The sequence below is a fragment of the Centruroides sculpturatus genome, unplaced genomic scaffold (genome assembly GCF_000671375.1).
Source record: "Centruroides sculpturatus isolate CEXI.00-Female unplaced genomic scaffold, Cexi_2.0 scaffold128, whole genome shotgun sequence".
NCBI lineage: Eukaryota > Metazoa > Arthropoda > Arachnida > Scorpiones > Buthidae > Centruroides > Centruroides sculpturatus.
This window is the reverse complement of record NW_019385268.1, coordinates 336,176-356,023: the sequence shown is the minus strand read 5'-3', so window position 1 is coordinate 356,023 and position 19,848 is coordinate 336,176. Positions and strand designations below refer to the sequence as shown.

Genomic DNA, 19,848 nt, shown 5'->3' with positions numbered 1-19,848 from the left:
TTTTTTAAAATCGTTCACTGTAAAAATATAGGAGTGACGTCAAACTGACGTGTTAAGCTATCTGGAATTAAACGACAAAAATACAATTTATAATCCATCAATATTATATAAATTAAAATATCTTAATTAAATTTCTAAATATAATTTTCGAAACTAAACGTGACAAATGAATAATATCTGAAATTTAATACATTGTTTTAAAGTTTAATTTTCTATTTAATTACAATTTATAACTTCATAACGACTAAAATAATATATTGTAAAATTTATAAATTATTTAAATTTAAAATGATATTAACTTTCACATATACATATTTCGAATGTTTACCGCTGGAGTATCGTGTCGCCACCGTCTGCGGAGATAGAGTTCTGGCACAGAAGCAACGACATTTTTTCTTTTTGGTTAGGTTGCGAGAAAGAGGTTACTAGTTTATTAGTAGCTTGTTATTTTAGTGATCCGCTGACATTGACATTGGATCGTTCAAATGATGGCGTCTAGTAAAAGTAACATGGATCAAGCACCGAAGGCTCCTAAGAGTGGAGATGAATCGGAAGATGACTGCGAAATATTGGAAGAAAGTCCTTGTGGACGTTGGTTAAAGAGAAGGGAAGAGGTAAATGTCATTTTGTTTTTTTCATTTATTTAAAGTCTCCACGAGTTTTTCTTAGTCACCAAAGTGTTTTATCCTTGAACTGAATAGCGTATTTCTCTAGTAAAGATGTCTGTCTGCTTCTTTTTAACTTATTTCTATGTTAAAAATGTCACGTTTTAAGTTCTCTATCGTCTAAAAATAGTAAAAAAACATCATTAAGTTGTCATTTAATGATATGAATTATATACAAATGATATTATTGAAGTTGATTTGAAAACTTTCAAAATATTAATGTGTTTCTATATTGGAAATTTTAAAAGATAACTTTGAAAATGTTTTAAAACTCATTAAGGATTTAAGTTAATAATTAATCTGGTATTAAGCTAGTTGTTATTATAGTCATTAACATTGTAGTAATATTATTATATACTGTTTATTGTGTATATTAGTAAAATATACATTATATATATGTATGTTTTACTAACATTGGTAATATTACTATAATAACATATTTTTAGTTATATATGTTTAATGAGACTGTGTGTGTGTGATTATTTATATATATGATCTATGTATATGTATAAAGTTGAGAAATTATTATTATTAGGTACAACAACGAGATATTCCAGGAATTGATGCTGCTTATCTTGCTATGGATACCGAAGAAGGAGTAGAAGTGGTATGGAATGAAGTGAAGTTTTCAGAAAGAAAAAATTTTAAAGCTCAAGAGGTAAAAAATTTAATTATGGACATGTACATTTTAACTTTCACTTTTGAAATTTGTTATTTATTGTGTTATTGAATAATTATTATCCATTTTAAACACAATATATAAGATTATAAAGTTTTTAATAATTAAATTTTTTTAAATTCATAAATTAATAAAATGTTTCTATAGTGACCAAGTTAAATGAGAAGTTAAATAAATACAGTTGAACCTTGGTATATGACCTTAATCTGTTCCTGATGTTTGGACTTATACCAAATAGGATGTATACCAAACCAACCTTTCCCATAAGAAATAATGTAAAAATGATTAATCCGTTCTCATGTAAAAAAAATGGCTTAACTTTAAACACCTCGCTTTCCTGGCTAGTTTCTGCTTGATTTTTCATCAGATCAGCATGTATCTTTTTAGCTTTCTCGCAAATAATTGCTTCTGATACGCTGTCACCAGCACACCGTTTTTCAGTTATCCAAAGCAAAAGCAATTTCTTGACATGATCTAATGTATTCAATCTCTGTTTAGAAATTGATTTAACCCCTTTCGCAATGTTAGCAGATTTAATAATGTCTTTATTTTTGAGGATTGTCGATATCGTTGTTTTCGGAATACGGTATGCAACAGTTAAATCTCAAACATACATTCTACTTTCATATTTCTCAATAATCTCTTTTTTCAGTTCCATTGTGATTCTAGTCATTTGTTTTAGTTTTCTGTTGCTTTTCATTTGCCTTTCTGCAATTCATGATTAATAAAAATAGTAAAATTTTACTTATGAATTAAAATCAGAAGAAATTTAACAAAGTTATAAACTGTGGCACCGCGAACGTCTAGTCTGGTCTGGTACACCGATAGTGCTACTTGTTCATAGATGGTGCATATAATTGAATTAAGTCGTATACTGAACAAAAGCTGTATACCGAGCAAAATTTGTTTTGTCCAAACAGGATGTATTCTGAATTGCACTTATTCTAAAGCAGATGTATACAGTGATACCTTGACTTACGCTACCCTGACTTATGTGAACTCGGAGTTATGCGATTTTCAAATCTTGTCAATTCGTCTTTTGTTTGAGCGCCACGCACTCTTGATTACTCACTCCCCCCACACTATTGTTCAGCTTACATGTTTGGACGTGTCGCGCGGAATCGATACATAGCTACAATTTATTTTGTGTTATTTATTTCTGTGTTTGTTATATCTATGGAGACTTGAGAGACTCTATATGGTGATTTCTTGTAACCATGAACGAACCAAATGACGAGATAAGATTAACGAGAACATTTATTAGCTTACATACGTCCGACTTGGATTTTACACAAATTGTGAAATTATACCCTGACTTATGCGAATTCGACTTACGTGGTTATTGCTCGGTCCCACCTATTGCGTAAGTTCGGGGTATTACTGTACTGATTTACCACTGTATAATTTTAATATAACATATATATAGAAAACTTTTTCTTTTGTAGCGTAATTTGTAACATGTATTAGTTTATTATTAGAATTTCATTTTTTACAGCAATAAAATATTATTGATGTAAAAAAATACCATTTAATCAAAAATATTTTTCACTTTTAAAGGATGTTATTAAAATTTTTAAAATATATTTAAATATAAATAAAGTTAAACTATTTTTGTTAAATACTGGAAAAATTTGATTATACAATATTAGATTATTATAATTGTAGGTATTGTCATCAGTTATTTAATGTTATTATAAGTAGTCTGTCTGCAAACATATAAGTTAAAATACACTTAAACTGAAAATTGTTTGTTGTAAATATTGACTATTGTTATCATTATTTTTGGATAATATACAGTAGTTTAAACTGCTGACATTTCTCATTTCAATCACATGCAAGCCATTATTAAAAGTTGTATTAGACAAACAATATTGGATAAATCACAGTAAGACCATGCTTAATGCTGATTCAATATAATGTGATCTTGAAGCCTAAAAATATGCTCAAAATTTACGCTGATTCAAATTATCGTGGCATTTTATTGATTCATATATAATACGATTATTTACAAACATGAACCAATCAGCAAAAGGTGGCAATTCATCGTAGCACTGTACTTCTCTTAAATCTATGTTTGGTACAATTTTGGAAAAAAATATAATATCGTGGGTGCCATAGGCAATATTGACTTTGCTTGGCAAGAATTAATTGATAAAATGCATGAACGGAGTGAGGAAGAAGTTATGGCTGTAGGTATCCAAGAATTCTCAATAAGAAGAGCCTATCGCTGTATCATTAGATTGACCAAATTGACAACCTAATCGATACAGCAGAACTAGGAGATGTAGATATGCAGGTTATTTAGGAGTTGCTGCAGATGTCTCGTCTTGTGACAGCCTTACCAACGACGACCTTCAAGAACTTGCAGAACAAGGAATTCATGTAGAACTGAAAACTGAAAAATAGAGAACCTTTAAAACAAAGAACTCAAAGAACTTGCTACAGATTTCCTTAGTAAAAGTTTGGTAATGATAACCAAAATCATTGATCAAATTGTAGCGAATGATCTAGATTTTGAAAGGTGTGCAAAAGCAAAACGAGGCATTTTGGATGCGATCTTCTGCTACTGACACTTGCTTAAGGAAAGAAAAAAAAAAGCCACAAATACACAACTATCGCAAAAAACAAGAATTTCAGAAGAGCCAAAACCTTCATCACAAATAATGAATTTTACATTTCTGTTTGCATATGTTTGTGTTATTTAACATATATTTTTGTGTTAATTTGCATAATAATAACTTAAAATTAAAGTAAAATATAAATATAGTTGCCTTACAGTCCTTAATTCTAATTTATCATTAATTGTCTACTCAGACACAACTTATTATTAGGATCTTATACTGGTGTTTTTGGATATTGACACAAAGAAGAGATCTGAATCAGAAAAAACAAAATTTCTTTATTATATTACCTATAGTAATTTTTCCTATACACATGTTATACGTGTTACATGCCCCTCATTAGCAGTATTACTATGACATTCTAAAATAAAACAAATGAATAAATAAGATACTAAAATTAGAATACAAAAATTACCCGACAATAAAATTTTAAAAAACTTACAGTAAATTTGCATCCATTAATAAATTGTTCGTAATGAAAAATAATTATTTCCAGTATGATGAAAAGTTCTATAATCAAACTGATGGAATACCAATGGGAACTTGCGTAGGCCCAAGACTTGCAGAGATTTTTATGATAAATATAGATAAAAAAATTAAAGACATCAAAGGAATAAAATTTTACAATAAGTATGTAGATGATTGTATCATTTTATTTGACGTAGAAAGACAAATGAAGAATTAATTTTACAACACTAACTCAATTGAGAAAAACATACAATTTAACATTGAAAAAGAAAATAATAATTGTATTAATTATTTAGACATAACTATTAAAAGAAATGATAATGATTTAGAATATAAAAAATTTATAAAACCTATGCAAATACCAAAGATACTCAATTACAAATCAAATATATCACAGACGATGAAATATAATATATTTAAAATGTACATTGATAAAAGTTAAAATAGGACTAGTAAGTTACAAAATCAAGAAATAGAAATTGAATAGGTTATAAAATGTTTTTGCTTAATAGTGTGACCATAGGGTCGGTGTCTCTTTGACACCTCATCAGGATGTGACACCACCGAGTCTCTCAGGACTCAGAAATCGCGACTTTACATCATGTGAGTGGTCACGGGTAGGCAGTTGGATTTGGAATAGAGGTGAGGAGAGAGAAACGAGGAAGTGATTCACTCAGATTCCAGATTAATAAACAATAACAAATTTATTTTAGCGGGCAGGAGTACATGATATACAATCTTGGATTTATGCATATTCCTATTTTCTTAAGTTTAACTGTCGTGAGAGAGAGCGTTTACAAACGACTCACATGTAGATAAATACCTTATAAAGAAGTTGAGGATGGATGACTTGATGACTCAAACATGGGATTCTTCGGGTGGTTGAAGGGTCTTTTTATTCAAATTGTTTGGATAACAGATCTCTGGAGGAAGGTATCTGACAGGTGTAGAATAAATCAAGAACTTGGGTGTGATAGGTATCCGTATGTTGATATTGACGGAGGCACAATATTTTAGCACACTTTGGAGGCGACTTTTGTGGATGAACTTTGGAGGATGACTGACTTGATTTGTCATTGCTCTCCCTTGTTATTTGGGTTCCTTCTGAGTTTTTCCATGAGGTCAGGAATCTGTTGTTAAGGGTTTGGCATCCAATACTGGAAATTTATCAAAAGTTCTGGGTGACACATTAATGACTAGATGGATCATCCTCAACAAGGAGCCAAATCTGTGGAAATAATTTTTATGGATTTTAGCCTAACTTGATAGAATTGATAAAATGATCGAAGTTAGATGATTGAATTTCAGAATAATTAAAATTTAAAATAACACTTTATTGAGGGTCTGTTCATCCCTCACATCAGTTATCCTAAAAAAATACTCAAAAAATGGTTATACTGGATTAATAGTAATGTCAACAAAAATAAAATTTTCAATAAAGATAAAAAATGTGTAAATTTAATATATACAGTATACTAAAGATGTTTGAAAGAGTTAAGATCCTTTTAAAAGGAACAGTAAATATAATACCCAAAAAAATGATTAATTAAAAGATATTTATACCATAGGTCTGATAAAAAAACTAATGTAATGGAAGAAAAAGGAATTGTTTATTCATTTAATTGTAATCAATCCAGCCAAAACATATATTGGAGAAACAAAAAGAAAACTGGGAATAAGAATAAAGGAACATATATGTGCAATACAAGGTAATTATGCAAATTCTTCTGTAGCAGAATACTGCAATAATAATGGCTGTGAACTAAATTCAAATACAATAAAAATAAAGAAAAAGAAATCTAATAATTATAGAAGACAATTATTTGAACATATATATATATGTTCAAATAATTGTCTTCTATAATTATTAGATTCCTTTTATTATTGTTATTATATTGTGATTATTAGGATGCATAATCCACCAATCATGGAATTCAATAGTCGATGATTCATTCAATAGCAAAGGATATAAATAGAGGATAGCAGTAGGAGATGGTTAGCTTATTAGTTTAATCTGAACAACTCTTAATGTAAGTTATTTTTTAAACAAATGTTAAACCTGTATATTCTTTGTAATTTAATCTTTACTTATTTTTATTTTTATATAATACAGAAAAATGATATTATGCAATTTTGTATTTAAATTACTTCAAAATATAATTTTGTTGTATGTTGTATTTGGATGCGAATTTACTGTAAGTTTTTTAAATTTTATTGTCTGATAATTTTTGTATTCTTAATTTTAGTGTCTTATTTATTTGTTTCTTATATTTTAGAATGTCGTAGTAATACTGCTGAAGAGGGGCATGTTAGCCCAAAACACATGTAGTAATTTTTCCTGTACACATGTTACAGGTGATATATAAAGAAATTTTGTTTTTTCTGATTCAGATCTCATCTTTGTGTCAATATCCAAAAATACCAATATAAGGTCCTGATAATAAGTTGTGTCCGAGTAGACAATGATAAATTAAAGTAAAATTTGCTTATTTTTGGTCCCATATTCCTCTTTCTCTATTTACTCTGTTAAAATGACCTCATTTAATGCTGTTTCATTTAGCGCTTTGTCATCTAGGAATGCATCCCCTATGTTAAGCGGGGTCTTACTGTACTTGTTATGCATTATTATTATTATTTTTAACTAATTTTAAGATTTATTAATTACTAGCTGTGTTCCCATTGTTGATGGGAGATATTTATTTGGTGAAATTATATTTACTTACCTAAAGAGTATATCTGCAGAGAATTGTGTTAGATTCATTATATTTCTATTAAAGATGAAAGAAATTCTATTTTCTAGATAAACTTATTGAATAATCTCCCAATATACAATATTTCATGTTTTATCATCAAGAGTACAAATGAACAAATTTGGAGCTACTAACATGTGAGCATGCAACATAGAGTTGGCCATGTGAAAAGCAGCTACATCCTAGGTCAAGTCCCACAACTCTCTGGCTTTGGCCTTGAGACTTGTTAATGGTCATTGCAAAGATTAGACCGACTGGAAATTGTAGGCATTTACATTCAAATGGGTAGTTTGTCGGGATTAATGATATGCTATTAATTGATATATCTGCCCTTCAATTTTCAATGTTGGCATGAAATTTCTTTCAAGTATTTCAGTGGCACCAAAACTTGTCATTTGGAAGGTCGTATTGTGCTTTAAAAAATGTTTAGTGTCAGAAGGAGTACCATTTAATATTGATAGAAAATGTTCGGGGGCAAGTGCAACATTCAGTTTAACTTTGCTAGAAGAGTAGCAAAACCCCTGTGATTCATTCTTCCATGTCAGAGCATTGCAATACCCACATACATTATCTATAGACCCAATATTAGCTGATGATGAATAGTCTAAGAGTATCATAAATGAAAGCACTTCAGAGTTTTTTGCACCAAGGATTTGTCATCTTTGAGTAGGCATAACCTTCGCTCACACAAATAAATAAAATACAGCTTGGCCTAACGAATCATGAACACAATATGTAACGATTCGAAAACCCGCCATATGTACACGTACTGCCATCTAGCATGATGACGTCACTTTTTTAATGCCTTGAAGATTTTGCTAATTAATTAATTATAATTTAATGTCAGTTCTTCAAATATAATAGTAAACTTCAATAATACACTTTTCTTATAGATAATGACAAGAAGTACTAATTCATATGTTGCCATCTATAGAAGAGAGAGATAAATAGACATACAGAAATCTGTTGCAGTTTCATTTAATTAATAAGAAATCTGTAGGTTTGATTAGTGGTAAACATTCCAGGGATCGTAAAGATGCTACAGTTAAAATTTGGTAACAATTGGTTCAGTAGTTTTTGTGGTTGGTTGGAACAAATGAAAAATACATTTTCTTTATATAGTAGTATAGATAAATTTTTACTTTAACCCATAATTTTAATGCCAACATCAATGAAACCAGAATTTCCAATAATTATAGTCTTATTTACCTATCTCACTTGATGTTATCAGTGTAGGCAAGTCCCAAAGTTACAAAAACAGGTGATTCTAGTATACTTGTAAAAGAAAGAACTTTCTGGAAAATAGTACAATAAAGATTGAAATATTATAATGTAGGCCACACTGATTTAGATAATGCTCAAAGCATCTTTAGCACCAATTAATATACTGATGAAAAACTCTCATGGACTTCCATTAAACTTGTTTTAGTGATACCTCTCTAGTAGTTGAGAGAAAATTGCTCACATTAAAGATAACATACAGTATTGCTCTAAGGATCTATATAAATTTATTACACTTTATATTAAGGTTCAATTGATATGGATTTTTTTTTTTTCAAATTGTTTTCAATTCATATAATAAAGTCCACTTAACAGAGCATCAAATAAGGGAATATTTGCTTATTTTGCTTTAGACAGCACTCTTGATTTTCTCCTCTGTTTTACATTAGTAGGTCTCAAGTGCACCAGATAGCAGAGCAATCCATTTAAAGAAGTGCCATGTTGGCAGCATTTTCACAGCAGCAATTTGCATAAGGAAGATTTATAAGAGTATATCTTTTATTGTATAGTAATCACTGACCAGAGTGTATTGCAAGAGTACTCTCTACCCTATAGTATTTGAAATTTGTTAAAAATGCAATATGATTAAAAGAAAATAAGTGGAAGATGAAAAGGTTGAAAAAGAAGTTTAAATGCAAATTGTTTATAATAAAACTAATGTACACTTCACGCCAATCCTTAACTGTATAGTGTAATTGCACTTACATGTTGTGGCGTTACCAATGGTGAATTTAAAGTATAAATGAGTTCACAAGCACTTTTGCTAGCATAAAGCTACCATCGTCAGGTGAATATTGAATGCAACAGTTTTCAAATTCTAGCTTTTGAATAACTTATGAAATTATAAGAAGCACGTGGATGGAATACCAATATGAATCTGAAATAGAATAAAAATTAAAAAAAATTTTTTTGAACAGCAATATGAGTGACGTAATATCCCCAAATATGCGTAGAGAGCGATAATGATGTTCTAGAGATATAGATTAGATTGCTTGAATAAAGTTGTCCATATTTGTGGGATTACAAGAGTTGTTGTGTTGCACGGTGTTAAAGCCAATATGTAGAGTTATCCCAAATAAATAATTCTTTCTGATTGTTGCACCATTTGAGTAACTTTGGGCCCAGAGTGGCTGATAATCTTGATCAAGAACTTTTTTTTGCCAATTCTGTTGACGGTCTACCGTTTCTGATGTCTTCCTGATGTTCTAGGATGCGAGAAATTAACATTCTGATTGTGGCCCCTATGTAGTGGGTCTCTTCTGACAGATCATGTTTTAGTGGAATTTGATAGAGACCGTGGTTTACTTAGTGTTTATATGCCCGTCGTGATGCACTTAAGACTCCCTGCGAGACAGGAATACAGACACTTAATCTGAATGCTTTATTCATGGTTCTACTTGGACTGGGCGATCTCTACTCTTATACATTAGTCAGAGCCATCTGTCTTGCATGTCCCCCTTCTCTCTCTCTCTCTCTCTCTCTCTCTCTCTCTGGTGTTGCCAGATCTTCCCATAACATGTTTCCTTTTTTTTTTTTTTCTTTTTAAATGACTAAACACAGAAAACTTCAACTCAATTTGTAAATATGTATGTTTTTAAGTCGAACAAGAGCTTTAATGATTATTCCTGATTTACTTTTTCGTGTTGGAGTTTGAAACTCCTTTCTTTTGAGATTGCTACTTCTTCCTTTTTCTCAGTTTGTTTCTTTCCATTTTCTTGTTTCTCTTCACCTTTCTCTTGAAGTGTTTTTCTAGGGCTGTGATTTGGTTTCAGATGCACTCTGTTGGTCCATTACTGTTGTCCGTGTGAATCATCTATTAAGTATGATCTGGATTCATTTAGAGGTTTTACAAGAGTTGCCAGAGACCATTCTTTTCCTTTATGCACTAAAACTTGCACTGACGGTCTCAACAGATTGAGGGAAACACTACCTCTGTCATAATACATTGACATCCTGTTCTGGTTCTGCTCCAGTTGTTGGATATCCTCTCTATGAAATAGACATTGGTGATAATGAGATGATTTGCATGGAAGTGTTGACCTAAGTTCCTTCTAATGCACAGTTGAGATGGAGGTGGTAACAAGTTCCTAGGAGTGTTTCTCCAATTTTGCAAAGCCAAATATCGATCTTGACCTGCTTCTGTTGTCTTTTTAAGACAGTAGAGCATTGATTATCTGAATGTCGATCAACTGAAATGTTGGTTAACCAAAAGCGTTCCATTCGGACTGTCATGCCAAATTGAACGTTTTTGATACTAGATTAACTTCTAAAGTATAATTTTTTTGTTTTTATATTTTTCAATATATTTATTTTGTTTGTACAAAATAAAGACATAATTTTTAACGATACAATAGCCACGATTATTATTATAAAAATTTTCATTAGGCTTAACATTGACGAAAATTCAACACAAAGTGACATGCAACGGAGAAAAATTTAAACATGGGATATATTAATATACTATTATTGGGATATACTAATATACTATATTAATAATGTATTTTTTTGTACCTAATTGGTTATCCAAAAAATTGATTTTTCAAACAACCGCACCCCCCAATTTATTCGGATAATTGACGCTCTACTGTATGTTTTTTATTGCTTGTGCATGTCTTTCTATGTGGCCATTACTTTGGGGATATCGAAGACTAGATGTACAATGCCTGATACTCCATTTGTCACAGAAGTAATTTAAAACTACTGATGAGAATGGGGGACCATTATCAGTCATCAATATTTCTGGACTTCCAAATTGTGAAAAGGTTTCTTTGAACTTAAGAATAACTTTGGAAGCATCAGTCGATGGCATTTTATAAACTTCTGGATAGGCACTGTATCTCTCCATAATTAGCAAATATGGACTGTTGACCAAACAGAAAATATCTGCTGTTGCTTCTTGCCATGGATATGTAGGAATTCTGTGTGGTATCAGAGGTTCTTTTGTCTGAGCTGGTCGAAACTTTTGACATTGTCTACAAGATTTTACTACTACTTTTATGCCACGATTTATTCCTTGTCAGTATACCTTATTCCTTGCTCTACTGAGTGAAGCATTGATTCCTAGATGTGCAGCATGAATTTGCTGTAGAACTCTGGTTCTTTGTTTCTCTGGAATTATTATGGCAGGTCCTTTACATATAATATCCTTCCATAAGTATAGGTCTTTTTTAAAATCTTAGTAGGGTTTGATGTTTGATGGTGTAGACTTTTTATGTACTGGCCATCCTTCTGATATGTATTTCTTTAGAGTCTGCAGACTTTGATCTTGTCTTGTGATTTCAGCTAATTCTATGAGTTTGATGTCTGTAATTTTCATACCAACTATTCTTATTAATACTTGTTTGTCTAGATCTGGTGTTGCAAAATTGGGTGTAGAATGCCTTATGTCCCTTGAAAGAACATCTGCAATGAGATTATCTCTTCCCTGCTTGTAGTATAGATTGAAGTTGTAAGCCAATAACTTCAGCATTAATCTCTGCAGTCTAAGAGACAATGCACTTAATGGTTTTTAATTAGCATGATTAAAGGTTGGTGGTCGGTATATTCTATAAATGATCTTCCAAGTAGCAGGTAATCAAATTTTTTACATCCATAATATAAGGCACGTACTGTAGTTCCTTTTCGATTTGGGAATAGTTTTGTTGTGTATCATTCAAAGATAATGATAAAAAAGCTAAGTGTTTTCCTTCCTGTGAAATTGCTGCTCCTAGAGCATGTTGACTGGCATCTGTATGTAGGGTTATAATTTTGTTTGTATCAAATTGTGCTAATGTTTGAGGCTCGTTAGAATTTTTTTTATATAATTAAAATCCCTTCTTGCCTTTTCTGTCCATGTCCATTCAATATTTTTCCTGAGCAGCTGCCTAAGATTGCATGTAATATTTGATAAGTTAGGTATAAATTTGCCTAAATAATTCACTAATTCCAAGAATCTTTGTAGTGCTTTTTGATTTTCTGGTTCTTTTAATTGTTGAATGGCAATAAGTTTTGATTCTCCAACATACCTTTAAAATGCAGTCTATTTTAAACACTTATCGAACGTTTTCGGTCAGATTAACAGACCTCCTTCAGGATCGAACTATCAGAATTTAAATTTGCAAAACAGAAATTCCAAAATGCACATTCTATAATCTTCTCAATTACGCATGCCCATTATTATAATTTTAATGTTGCCGCTTTCCATGCTGATGCTATTTTGTTTGATTCACGAAAATTTATATTTTGCCCTTTTTCTTTGCACTTGTAAATGTGCCAGGCTTCTGCCTACTTTAGATGTTTTCTATTTTCCACTTTTTGTATGACATCTGCCTTGCTCCATTTGATTTCGATCTCTGTTGGATCTGCGATCGCATAATTAGCCAAAGCCGTGATTGGTTGTTTAAATCTTACATTCTTTTCATGCTTCTTCAATCTTTCAGCGAAGTTAAGAAAGCAAATTTTAGAACTGGTACCTTTGGCTACATTCTCATTACTTTTTGCCTTTGACGGTACTGCATACTCGCAGCTTAGAGGAGTACCAATGGGTAGCCCGGTCTCAGGCTTATTGTGTGAGATGGTAATAAGATCTCTGGAAAATAACATATTGTAGAAATATGAAGATAGTGTGATAATGTATGCAAGGTACGTCAACGACGTATTTATTATTTGGAATAATAAACCAGACATACGCCAATTTATTACAGATATAAACAGCAATAATTATGGCCTGGAATTAGAACTAGAGCAGCAAAATCAAAAAAAGAATACATTTCTTAGATATAGAGGTCGAAGTAGATGAAGAAGGGGTACCCAGAATACCGTTGTATGATAAGAGGCTGAATAAGGAGATATATTATATAGGAGCCACTAAAAGATCATTAAATGAAAGATTGAAGAAGCATGAAAAGAATGTAAGATTTAAACAACCAATCACGGCTTTGGCTAATTATGCGATCGCAGATCCAACAGAGATCGAAATCAAATGGAGCAAGGCAGATGTCATACAAAAAGTGGAAAATAGAAAACATCTAAAGTAGGCAGAAGCCTGGCACATTTACAAGTGCAAAGAAAAAGGGCAAAATATAAATTTTCGTGAATCAAACAAAATAGCATCGGCATGGAAAGCGGCAACATTAAAATTATAATAATGGGCATGCGTAATTGAGAAGATTATAGAATGTGCATTTTGGAATTTCTGTTTTGCAAATTTAAATTCTGATAGTTCGATCCTGAAGGAGGTCTGTTAATCTGACCGAAAACGTTCGATAAGTGTTTAAAATAGACTGCATTTTAAAGGTATGGTGGAGTTTTTTAAATAATAATGCAGTTAGAGATATAATAAGTTTTGATTCTTCTGGTTTTATAGCGTCTGGTCCTGTTATGTGCCCTACAAAGGTGACTTGCCTTTATGCCAGTTGGATTTTGCTTTTTTCAAATTTAAGGCCATGAGTTTCTGCTCTTTGTAAGACTTTTATCAGTTTTTGATTATGCTCTCTTAATGTGTCGCCATAGATTAGATTAGAACATTGTCCATATATGTGTAAATGCCTTCAATATCTGAAAGTACAGTGGTACCTCAGGATACGAAATTAATCCGTTCCGAAACTGAGATCGTATCATGAAAATGTCGTAAGGTGGATCATCTTTTGTCATACGATTACATGTAAAACCAAATAATTCGTTCCAACGCGAAAAACATACTCAAATTAAAGCCAAGTAATACATTTAAAAAAATAACTGTAGTAAGAAAAACAAATGAAAAATGCGAACTAATGTAACGTCGTATGGTGAGTTTTTGTTCGTATCGTGGAGCAAAAATATGTTCGAATTTCATGTCGTATCCTGAAAATTTCGTATGCTGGGGCGTTCGTAACCTGAGGTACCACTGTATTGTGTCGATGGCTCTTTGAAAATGCTCTGATGATGATGTGATTCCAAACAACAATTTTGTAAATTTATATTTTCCGAAAGTTGTATTCATTATTAACAGTTTTTGTAATTGTTCTACCGGTAGCTGAAAGAAGGCTGATTTAGCATGCATAACTGTATAATATCTGGCTTTTGGAATGCTTGATAAGTTCTGTTGGCGATGGTATCTGATAATTATTTCTAATTTATTTAACTCATGTGGATTCATACACAGGTGTAATTTTCCTTGTTTCTTTTTAACAATGACCATTAGGTGGAGCCAGTTAGAAGTTCCTTCTGTCTTTTTTAAGATTCCTTTTCTAACCAGATCCTCTAATTCTTGTTTAACTCTGTTTTTAAAGCTTCTGGGATTCTTCTAGGAGGAACAAGTTTTGGAATTGCATTTTGATGTAATTTGATATAACCTCATGTTTCAGTTTGCCACTTTTCTCAAATACACTAGAATAGGTTTCCAAAATATTTTCTGGGTTAAGTTCAGGTGTAATAGAATTTATTCATTTAATAAGGTTTAGTTTTTTGCATGCATCTCCACTCGAAAGGTAGCCCACGCGTCCTGACAACAAGGAATTTGCTTGTGGTTTCATGGCTTCCAGACTTAAGTCAGAGGTGACATTCACCAACAATAGGTATTCTCTCGCATGTGAAGGTATAGGCTTTGACCTTAGTCTGTTTTATCTTTGGAGAATTAGTCCACTGCTTCAAATATGTTCAAGATATAACAGTGTCCGCTCCAGTATCTAATTTGATTTTAATAGGATTCCCATTTATTTCAATGACTTCTTCCCAGTGTTGTTGCATGACTTCATTCAGCACAACGATTCTATCCAATAGATAATCTTTCTCATCTGAGATGACTGTAGAATTAGGATTATCAATTTCATTTATTTTATTCGCCTTACATGCTGAAGAAAAATGGATTTTCTTTTTGCATTTATAACAAAATTTGCCAAAAGCTGGAAAGTTTCCATACTTGTGTATAGTTAGGCATTTGTGGCATTTTTTATTCATCATACATGTATTCAATTTTTTTATCTTGAAAACTGACTTTTTACCTTGTTCACTGTTATTTCTGTTGATCCGATTTTAGATAATTAGTGCTTAGATAGTTCAGATGCTCTTGCCATGTCTATTGCTTTGGCCAATGTTAATGTCAGATTTTGCAGCATTTTTTGTCTGATGCTATCATTTTGTGTGCCTAAGACAATTCTGTCTCTTATGAGAGATTCTGTTAGGGTGTCAAAATCACATCCTTGAGCTTTTGTACATATTGTTACAAATTTATCTAAAGTTTGTCCAGGCTTCTGTACAAGTGAGAAAAATACATATCTACTATAGATAGTGTTCTTATACAGCTGGAAATGGTCCATGAATTTAGCTAAGATTTCATCCACTGTTGGATTCATGGCATTTTCCTCTTAATGGAAATTATTGTATATTTCTAAGCCTTTCTCTCTGATAATATGGAGCAGGATAGCTCTCTACTGCGGAATACTTTTTGCAGGTAAATCTATAGCCATTGCATAAATATCAAATCGTTGCTTCCATAAACTCCAATTTTCTGGATTTGATGTGTCCATGGAAAAAGGTTCCAGAGGAGTTAAAGATCTTTTGAGGAAGTGGGAGGATGTCAGAACAACGGGCATCCAAATGCCATCCAAACCAGAATGAGGTTTGGAGATCTCTACAATTACAATGCTTTTAATTACTTCTGAAAAATCCTGAAGAAGAGAGAAAAGTAGTTGACATTGGACAGATTCTTTAACTCCCACAAACAGGAAAAACATGTAATAAAAATGCAAGACTGTGTATAAATGTACAGGTATACCTTGCCTTACATCGGTAATTGGTTCCAGGAGAGGTGACTTAAGTCAAAAAATGACATGAGTCGAATTTACTTGTCACTGGGCTAAACTACAAATAATCATTCCCAGTTCTATATTTTATTTATAAATGCATTTTTAATAATATATGGTTAATNATTGGTTCCAGGAGAGGTGACTTAAGTCAAAAAATGACATGAGTCGAATTTACTTGTCACTGGGCTAAACTACAAATAATCATTCCCAGTTCTATATTTTATTTATAAATGCATTTTTAATAATATATGGTTAATAAGAATCTATTTTAAGTTTACAAACAAATAAATTTTAGTTTTTAATATAGTACAGAAAAAGTAATCTAAATTTACAAATACATGTGTACATTTACAAGTGTGTACTGTATGTACGTTTACAATTTGGCGATGTTTACAGTACATCGCAGACTCTATTTGTAAATGTGGTTCGCTCTAAGACATTATAAAATAAGATGATTTTTTAATGTTAAATAACAAATACAGTTGTTAAAATTATCTTGCGACAGTAGAAAATAAACTAATTTATGTTAAATTTACCAATATCGAATGGCGCTGACAACAATGCCAAATAGTGGATATTGGAAATACTGTGGAAAATGCCAATATTGAGCTCTTAAAAGACCACTAAATAAGATGACAACAGAGTCACAGATGTCTTCATATTTCGTTCTCTACGATTTATGATCATTATTTTAACATTTACTGTAAATGTATGTATTTTAATATGATTTAACACTTTTCTAGTGATATTGCAACTTCAGTATTTGTGGCAGACAGATGTAAAGTTGAATAAAATGACTTAAACCTGACTTTTATTTTTCCATATATTTTTTCTGACAAACAATGTAACTCAAGGTATACCTGTATTTTTATTATTACATATATACAGTGATTCCTCGATTTTTGTCAATAATCTGTCAAAAAACAATTGGCAAAATCTGAAACTGACGAAAACCAAGGCAATTATTTCCATATGAATTAATGTAAATCCAATTAATTCATTCTAGACACTCCAAGATGCATACCAAAAACACATTTTATAAAGAATAAATAGCGTTTAATACTGAAAACGATAAAAAATTAATATAAAATGAATATAAAAGACTAATGTAAAGAATAAATGAACGTTTAACATGACATTTGAAGGGCTGCTAGCTGTGGAAACTTTCATTGGTCCCGTGATGAAGCTAAAAGGGAAGGAAACAATGGAATTGTTTGGCTTTTTTAAAACTTTTTCTACCCTGTGGGCACTAAGAGGGCCTCTTTTAGCAAGCCCATTATGGGTTCTGCCAGACCCACAATGGGGCGGCAGCTGGGTGGTGAGTGACGGGGCCTGACATATCCGAACGGACCACTTCCTGAAAAATTCTTGGGGATTTTTCGACTCATGCGCATTAGATCCCGGGTCTCCCAAAGGCTGCCACCTTTGACCACTCGACCATCTGGCTGTCATAGAGGAGTTGTTTGGCTAAATGAGAGGGGAGGTAATTCTCACACATAGATATAGACATATTTTATTGAAACACACTAAGCAAAGTGTATCTTGGTGCCACATGGTAAAACCCAGTTACTTTGCAAGTAAATGTTACATAGTAGGGATACAATTTCACATTAACAAGTTGCAAAATGGAGGAAGGTAAAATTGGTTACACAGAAAAAAATTGGTACATAATAACAAGTTATGTGATAGGACATATGTTGAAGTATAATACAAATGCAGTTTTAGATATCTAGATGTCTAGAGATACAATAAGATTGTAAATAATTACATAATAGAATTAAAAATGATAATGACAGAGCAATTGATATACAGTAAAAATGGTTACAAGAGTATACATAATAATAATAAAATTATAAAGTATACTAAATATGGTTACAATTATACAAATAGTAATAAAATAATTAATGTGCTATTTTCACCACACCGGGTTGTATATACTCCAAATCAACAACTATCTACAATTAACCAGTAACCGGTGCGAAATTCTTTAAAATCGGTGAACGTTTTCATTTCCCCTCCTGGGATCTTCTTCAGGCTCACTTTTTTATACTTTTCGTTATAACCGGATTCTTTAATTCGAATGTTTTTGAAAAATATGAAACGTGCCATTTTTCGAAAAAATTTTTGAAAATGGAAGGAATCCATGTATTATTTCAAATATAATTTTTTACCAATGGGGATTCGTTGTGTGTAATACCTCATAAAATTTATCTTATAAATATATTATGATTTATCATCAATTAAAAATTGCCATGCTGCAGAGAGATTTATTTCTTCTTTGAAATTAATGCATGCAGATTTGCGATCGGCTTTAAAGATATCCACTGCCTCCAAAGTTCTTAATTGTTCCGGGTGTTGGGTGGTGTGAATAACATGCGCTTAATCGAAGAAAGGTGTCATGTCCGGGTTTGTCGCATACGTAGATAAGGCCGTCGTACATTTATTATGTTCGATGTCTGATTTATGCTCTTTTAATCTTGTGGCCAATGAACGCTTGGTGGATCCGATATACACTAAAGGTCTATCCCATCTGTTATCTTTTAATGGAATACTGTATATCCCTGGCAGCCTATTTGGGTCTGAATTGTCCTTCCCGTTCCTTAATAAACTGTAAATGGTTGGGTTTCTTTTGTATGCAATATTAATTCCTTTTATTTTTGCAATTTTTCCGTACATTGCCTTTAGATGCGGGTTATACGTTATTGGTACCCTCTGTACGTTATCCTCATTTCCATTATTTAGTACCTCTACCTTTTCCTCTGCACCATTCTGCAAACGCCGGTGCTGCTTACATAAACCTTCTATCATATTGTTGTAACCGTGCTCTTTAGCTATCTTCCTAATGTAATTTAATTCTCTTTGGAGGGCTTGGGAGGTGGAAGAATGCGTAAATGCTCTTTCTACTAATGCTCTAAACGCCGCTATCTTGTAAGAGAATGGGTCACAAGATTCGTAAGGTATATACGTTGATATCGCTGTAGGTTTTCTGTATACATAAGTTTGTATCACCCTTTCTTTCATATCTATGCCAATATCCAAGAAGTGTACTTTATCCTTACTCTGTTGTTCCAGTTCCACTACGAGGCCGTATGGGTTGTTGTTCATAGATTTTATAAAATGATCTATATCTGGCTCATCTTTCCAAAGGATAATTATATCGTCGATATATCTTCTGTACAGGCTGATATTTGGGAGAAAGGAGGGAAGGACTTTGCTTTCTAATATCCTGATAACCATTTCGCATAAATCTCCAGATAATGGACTTCCCATTGGCACTCCTCTTCCTTGCTCGTATATGATGTTCTTAAATTGGAATACTGAATTGTAACAAGCCAGATGCGCTAACTCGAGTATGTCGTTGTGCAATGTGGTGTCCTCTATGCTAGAGAGAAGGAAGTCCCTGAGCGCACAAAAACATGGTTCAATTTTTATTGAAGGATATAAGGATCTAAAATCCAATATTGTCGCGCAATCCGGAGTGTCTATCTTCTTAAGTTCTTTTAAAAGCTCCATTGGACTTTCTATTTTGAACTGGTAATCTTTCAAGTGCATGGATAGCCTGTTATGTATTAACTTTTCTAACTTAATGGTGGGAGCTCTCCCTTTGTCTACTATAGGTCT

At 32.0% G+C, this 19,848-nt stretch overlaps 1 protein-coding gene across 1 annotated transcript in view; it reads left to right on the top strand.

Moving 5' to 3' along the window:
• The first annotated feature begins 357 nt into the window (after window positions 1–357).
• Window positions 358–19,848, top strand: part of LOC111636939 (nuclear receptor-binding protein-like) — a 134,849-nt gene continuing 115,358 nt past the window's right edge. Inside the window, exons 1-2 of the mRNA XM_023382326.1 lie at window positions 358–614; window positions 1,201–1,323. Coding sequence (XP_023238094.1) covers window positions 486–614; window positions 1,201–1,323 — 252 coding nt within the window. The 5' untranslated portion in view covers window positions 358–485. The remainder of the gene's footprint in view (window positions 615–1,200; window positions 1,324–19,848) is intronic.